At 48.5% G+C, this 7,240-nt stretch overlaps 1 protein-coding gene across 1 annotated transcript in view; it reads right to left on the bottom strand.

The window, feature by feature from the left end:
* TRIM14 (tripartite motif containing 14) overlaps nucleotides 1–7,219 on the bottom strand; it is a gene marked incomplete at its 5' end in the record, with an annotated part of 24,906 nt that extends 17,687 nt beyond the window's left edge. Inside the window, 2 exon segments of the mRNA XM_006143774.3 lie at nucleotides 4,830–4,925; nucleotides 7,048–7,219. Of these exon segments, the coding sequence (XP_006143836.2) occupies nucleotides 4,830–4,925; nucleotides 7,048–7,219 (268 nt within the window).
* Nucleotides 7,220–7,240: the final 21 nt, after the last annotated feature.

Genomic DNA, 7,240 nt, shown 5'->3' with positions numbered 1-7,240 from the left:
TATGTAGAAAAAAAAAAAAAAAAAAAAAAAAAAAAGGGGGGTGGGAGAAAGCAAAAAGAAAAAAAGTCTTTGGGACTTTGAACTAGGCAATATGTTCTTGGCCATGACACCAAGAGTATAATCCATAAAAGGGAAAAAAAAAAATCCTTAAGTTGGACCTCGCCAAAATGAAAAACTAGACCAGCTCTGTAGTGCAGTGGTTAAGTGCTGTGCATTGGGAGCTGGATCTCACAGGCCTGACGGGGGCTGGAATCCCAGCCCCAGTGATTTGAAAAATACGCCGAGCATGTGTGTGGAGCATGCCCCGAATCCCACCAGGATGGTGAAATAGAGGGGAAGGACTGAGTGTGACCAGGCCCTGTTGTGGGGTGCTTTCTCCCTTTCTGTCTCTGCCTCTCTCTCTCTCTCTCTCTGGCAAACACACACACCTCCTGGCAATGAAAAAAAACAAACAAACTAAGCATGCAGGTATCAAATCACTCAGCAATAGCACTCCTAGGTTTTTATCTCAGAAAATGAAACTTTGTCCACAAGCATATTTGTGTGCAACTGTTCAAAGCGGCTTTATTTGTAATAGCTCTGCACTGGAAACAACCAAACATCTACTGGAGATGAATGGTTAAAACACCACACACCCCTGCGGCACAACCTTACTCCTGGATCGGTGGAATACTCAAAACACACACGAAGGAGCTGCCCGTGCACGTAACGACTTGGATGGACCTCAAGGTCGCTGTCCTGAGTGAAAGAAATCTCAAAAGGTCACACAGACTGCATAATTCCATTTTGATGGCATTTTCAAATACTGTAATTATAGAGAACAAACTAGTGATTGCTGAGGTTGAGGGACTGTTGAGGGAAGACAGTGAGGGTGATTGTAAAGTTGCAGCAGAAGGTAAGTTTTGACTGCAGTGGTAGTTATGCAAATTTACACACGATAAGCTGACATTGAACCATTGAACTATATACATACAGTCAATATTTCTTTTTTTTTTTTTTCAAAGTGTATTTATTTCTCCCATGAGTGAGAGAGAAAGTGACAGAGGCAACACCTCCCACCCCCCAAAAAGTCCCCATGCTGTGATCTACCCCCCGGCTTCAGCCAGCCCCGGATCATGGGCACGTGGGCAACTGGCGTACTCAGGGAGGTCTTCAGAAGTGAACGGGAGCCTTCCCACATGGGCCAGGCTTGCAGAGCACTGCATTTCACTGCTGTACCACTGTCTAGCCCCTCTTATTTGCTTTTCTTTTAAGTTTATTTCTTTCATGAGTGTGAGAGGCAGAGAGAGAGAGAGGGAGAGAGAGAGGGAGAGAGAGAGAGGCATTCTCAACAGGGCCTTATGCCCTGATCCACGATCCTGCCCTCCCAGCCAGTTGGGATCATGGGCAAGCTGTTGATTACTTGATATTGTACCATAGTTATGCAAGAGAACCCTTGGGGCGAGTAAGGTGAAGGTACACAAAACTTCTCTGGACTAAGTTTAAAAGTTGCAGGGAAGTGGGCCAGAAGAAGGAAAACTTTTTTCTTTTTTTTTTTTTTAATGCCAGAGGGTGCATGTGCTCCAGTCAAAGACAGAGAGAGGAAGAGGGTGAAAGTATCCCCCCAATGGGACATGGCCACACTGCAATCCCTTCTCCTCCATTTGAATATCCTTTGGGATCCTGTGCACTCACACAAACACACCAAGAATACTTTTCAACGTGCCTAAGGCCGAGATTCAAACCATGCAGTTGGCTATGTCAGATCCGGCTCCTCTAACTACCAGGCCACAGGGCCGGACTTCCCAAATGAAAGATTTTTAGATTAAGTTGAAACCTGCCCAAACCGGAACTTTCCCTTGGAACTTTCAGACTGACCCTCTTTCCTTAGTAGCCCACAAACCACATCTGCTCAGAGACCTGCAGACAGCAAACCTGTTCCAGGTCTCTCATTAGATCAGCCCAGGGCCTCCCACCCAATCCTTCTGAACTGATTGTCTTTCTGAGCTCAGAGACCTACTTTTTTTTTTTTTTTTCCAAGAGAGATTTTTTGCTACAGGACATGTGTACTCGCCAGAAAGACAGAGAGACAGAAAGTGAGAAATCACCCCCCCTGCCGGGAGGATGACCACTCTGCAATCCCTTCTCCTCCATTCTCCTCTCAGGATCTTGGGCACACATGCACACATGTCTGTCATGAATTTAAACTGCTGGATCCAGGACTCAAACTGTGGTCGACTACATGGGAGTCCAGCTACATAATCATTATGCTATCTACTGGTCCTGAGACCTACTCTTGAAGACATAGGGATGCTATTAATAATTTGGCTGGTAGGGCCAGTGGTGCCACAGCGGTAACAACCAGACCCACATGGGAAAGGTCCTGGGTTTGGGTCCTGAGGCCTCCTGGAGGATGCTGTGTGGGCATGCATGCCCTTGATCTGGGCCAGCTGAGACAGCGGGTGGATCATGGCAGGGGGAGCATGTTGGGGTTGACTTTATCTCTGTCTCTGTCTGTCTGGGAAAAATAGGTAGACTTTAAAAAAAAATGAATTAATTAGGTGGTATGGTAGTTAAGGCCCTGGACTCCCACAAGGCTGACTGTGGCTCGAGTCTCAGACATGGTGGCTTGTTTCCTCACTTTCTCTCTGTTGCTCTCTTTGGTAAGTGCATGTGCTGTATAGAACATTTAAAAATAATAAAATAATAATAAAATTAAATCATTCCTTTTAAAAAATTAATTAAGCTGGTGCCAGTGATAAGAAACACAAACATCTCCGGTATACTGTGGCCTACAGACAAATCATGGATGCTGAGCGAATAGGGGAGCCGATTCTGTGACCTGGTCTGGGCTTTAGCATGCAGTGGTCTCCAGCCCCAGTCCCACTTGTCTGTGGCCTGGTCTTAGGAAGATATGGGTGCCAGCTACTCCCAGGTCAGTGAGTCCTCCTCCCTGACTTGCATGGGACACTCAAGGGCTCACACAGCTCTCGATGGGACAGGCTGCAGAGAGCCTCCCAACCCCTCGGCCCTCACTGAGGAAGGAGCTGAGGCTGAGAGAGAATAGGACTGGCCTGAGTTCACACAAAAAGCCCCTAAAAATGCCTCAGCTTTTTCACAGTCAAAATGGCTACTTATGGGGCCAGCAAGTGGTGCAGTGGTTAAAGTGCCAGACTCCCACAGGCCGACTATGGTTCGAGTCCTGGACCTAGCAGCTTGCTTTCTCACTTTCTCTTTCTCTTTCTCTCTGTCTGTGGTCAAATTAAATAATAATAATAATGATAACAAATAAAATTAAAAAATTCTAAAAACAAATGGCTACTTACAATAATGTTAGCTTCAACTTCCTATTAAAACCCACAGAAGGGACCAGCAGTTAGTGTAATGGCTATGTAGCCAACCGTGGTTTGAGTCTCAGACCTGGTGGCTTAAACTCACGCCGGGCGTGTGTGCGTGCATGCCCAAGATCCCGAGAGGAGAAGGGATTGTGGTGTGACCATCTCCCTGGGGGGTGATTTCTCGCTTTCTATCTGTCTCTCTCTCTGTCTTTCTGGCGAGCACGCGTGCCCTATAGCAAAAACCTCCCAAGAAAAAAAACCCACAGAAAAAAATCGATTCAAATAAGCATCATTATGAAAGAGGAAACCTAAAGAAAGTTGTTATGTATGGAATTTATTTATATCCTATTTACTTTCTTTTTAAATTAAAACATTTTTTTAGTTGCCAGAAGGTGCATGCCCTCACTAGAGAGAGATGGAAAAAGCGAGAGAGGGAGACAGTACCCCTCAGCGGGGCATGATCACGCCATAATCCCTTCTCCATCCTGTCAGGATCTGGGGAATGCATGCACATGTACCAGATATGTTTTTCATGCGGCTGGGATTCAAACTGCGGTTGGCCATGGAGGTCTGGCTCGCTTACCACTAGGCTACACGGCCAGCTCACTGTTAACTTTCTTTCAACATGGCATGAGATCTCAAGACATGTTTGCATGTTCCTTAAGTTGTATTTTGCTTTGCTTAAGGCGCTTCGGGGTGTGGGAAATAGAGGACTAGCCCCTCTGTGAGAATGAGAGAGTGGCGGCTGATGCAAAGGAAGGGCCTTGGAGGAGGCAGGAGAAAAGCGCAGTCCTCTAATCTGTGAGGCATGGGGGCAGGGCTAGGGTGCTGGGCAGAAGTAGCTCTGCCACAGAGCTCATACACCAGGCGCCTCAGGGCCCCTCTCCTTCGTGGTCTTAGCCTACTTGTGTCTGTAATTTTGTGTTCTTCTTCTCAAAGAGGGTCCCCTAAATGACAGAAGCTCCAGGCCATGAAGTCTGATTTGGCCCTCTGGGGTTGTTTTGTTCTTTGGCTGCATATTGGGGGACCCTTGTATCTGAGGGAAAAATCAACAGAATAAGGCATCTCAGTAGAATAAGGAAGAAATGGGGTCAGCAGGAGCGTGGAGGTTAAGGCAGCTAGATCGACTGCACAGTTCAATTTCTGGACCTGGAGGCTTGAAAAACCACCCCAGAGGCACAGTGGTTGAGGCACTGGACTCTCACATGGCCGACCATGGCTTGAGTTCCAGACCTGGCAGCTTGCTCTCTCTCTCCTCTCTCTCTGGTGAATAATAATAATAATAATAAATATTTTTTAAAAGAAGAAAATCACATTGGGCATGTGCATGTGCATGCTGAAAAAATCCCGGAGAAGAGAATGGAGAAGAGACTATGGTGTGGCCATCCACCCTGGGGGGGGTGATTTCTCACTTCTCTCTCTCTCTTTCTCTGGAGAGCACTCATACCCTATAGCAAATAAAAAAAAAATAAATAAATAAATAAAAAGAATAAGGAAGAGTTATTCGCTTGCCTTGAGCTTCTCCGCTGCATCTTCTATCTGAGTGACGTTGTCAGCTTGCTGCTGCTTCTTGGTTGCCAACTGTTTCAAACATTCTTGGGTGAATTTCTGTCCACAAGGGAGGAAGTTAAGACAAAAGTCAGAATGCTGTGACTTCCAAGATCACGAACCAGGGGCTGCCTCCTGTCACCCTTATATTCTTTCTTTAAAAATGTATTATGATCATTATGACTTTTAAATTTGCTATTTGCATGTGCCTCACCAGAGAGGAGAGAGAGAGACAGACAGAGACAGACAGAGACAGAGAGAGAGTGAGAAAGCAAGCCACCAGGTCTGGGGCTTGAACTTCGGTTGGTTATGTGGGAGTCTAGCACCTTAACCACACCACTACCTGCTGGACCCCACCCTTGTGTTCGTTTTCAACTGAGGTATTCATGACTCCGAAGGTGAGATGTCTGGCCCAAAGTCATGCAGCGAGTGGGAGGCTGAGCTGGACAAAGGCCCCTCTGATCCTTGGGAACACGCAGGCACTCTTCAGATCTGGTACACCCCCTTTTTTCCTAGGACATATCTTGCTTATGACCAGCTTTTCCAATCATTCAAATAGGGCCTTAACCAAGCAGCTTGGGGTGTGGCAAACGGCTGTATGATTTATCTTTTTTTTTTTTTTTTTTTTTTTTTAGTTTTTATATGGGGTACATGTGCTTGCCAGAGAGAGATAGAATAATTACTGAATTACTTATTTATTAATATTTTTTAGTTTTTTGATGGGGCACATGTGCTTGCCACAGAGAGACAGAGGGAATGTGAGAAATCACCTTCCGGGAGGGATGGCCGCATTGCATCCCTTCTCCTCCATTCTCCTCTCAGGATTTTAGGTACACACATATACACTCTGTGTTTTTCAAACCACTGAGTCCAGGCCTAGAACCAAGTGTAACCATGTGGGATCAAGCCCCTTAGCCATGATGTTACCGGTTGACCTGAATCTTTTCACTCTTTATCCTGTCAGGACCCTGGGAATGGACACATGTGCCCAGCACATTTTTTAAGCTGTCAGATCGGGGACTCGAACCCTGGTCGGGCATGCTAGAGCTGATTTCCTCTACACAGTGTTCAATGGCTGCACTACAGGCCCTTCCCACTGAGTGAACATTAAGCACTTACATTATGCTGGGCCCTGTTCCAGGAACTGACCTCGTGAAACGCACTCCAGAAAGTCTGTGGCCCTCCAGCCTGGACTTGGAGCAGGGTCCCTGGGGTTCTTGCTTCCCTCCCTCCTTCACCTTCCAAATCTTAGCTTTTTGAAATGTTATTTTTCCAAAGGCCTGACCTGCGTTCCCCTGCCCCACGGCTGGGATTCTATCTCCATCTTAGTCTTTCGTACAGCTGGCCTTTCAGTGGCTGGGCCTAGATCTGACTGCCCTGTGAATGGGGAGCGTCCTGAGAGTGGGCCTGCCGGTTGCTGGGCTCCGTAGGGCTGCAAACCCCAAGGCTTGCTTGCCCAGCCTTCATGACGCCCAGGTAGAGGCCAGCATGACCTCTTCATGACCAGCACCACAGACCAAGTCAGCCACCAGCTCAGTGCCCCTGGCCACTGTTAGGATTAAGCATGGGTGAAGGGTTTCCCATGTGGGCAGTCTGCTGGAGGAGCCCTGGGTTCAAGGTCTGGCCATGCCTCCAGAGTTTTCCTTTTGTTCTCTGTAGCTGGCCATAATAGCAGTAATAGCTGGCCTGGCTATTAGAAGCTGGACTGGGAGTGTCTGTGGAGGGGGGTAGTTGGCAGGTAGAGATGATCTCGGCTGCTCCCAGGGCAATCAGGGAGCCCTCGGTTCACAGTTCAGCTCTGGTGGAGTGACCTACAAATGTTCCTGCGGCTGTTTTCTACCCTAGAGGGTCTTACCCTGGTTAAAGGACAGGCAGATTTTCTTCCAGCCCAGGGCAGTGCGGTGGATGCCCACCCCCATGGTGGATGACATCAAGGACTCCTGAGTACCAGCCTGGGCACCCGAGTTCTCACTTCCAAACCCGCCTCTTCTGAAGCTCAGTTGATGGCGTTGGCTCGCTCTGCCATCGTTGGGCCTCAGTCCCTGGTTCTGAAACAGGTAGACCGCCTGGATGAGCACCAGGGTCCTTCTGCTCTCCAGGGTCTGACCAGTACTGGCAATTAGACCCTCCTCATCAGTTGCGTCTGAACTGTCCCCACCCCCGTGGGTTGCCCGGTCCCCACCTGCACTTGCGCTGCCTCCTCCAACGCCAGTCCCACCGGGTGGCCGCGGTGCACGCCCAGCACTGGGCATAGCGCGCACACGCAGCGGCGGCAGCGGCGGCAGAAGAGTTCGACCACGCGGTCGTTGTGCTCCGGACAGCGCCCGCCGCCTGTCTCTTCCGGCTCCGCGGGGGAGGGCCCCCCCGGGGGTCCG

This window comes from Tupaia chinensis, unplaced genomic scaffold (genome assembly GCF_000334495.1).
Source record: "Tupaia chinensis unplaced genomic scaffold, TupChi_1.0 Scaffold000104_1, whole genome shotgun sequence".
NCBI lineage: Eukaryota > Metazoa > Chordata > Mammalia > Scandentia > Tupaiidae > Tupaia > Tupaia belangeri.
The sequence above is the reverse complement of the archived record's forward strand: the minus strand, read 5'-3'. Positions and strand labels throughout refer to the sequence as shown.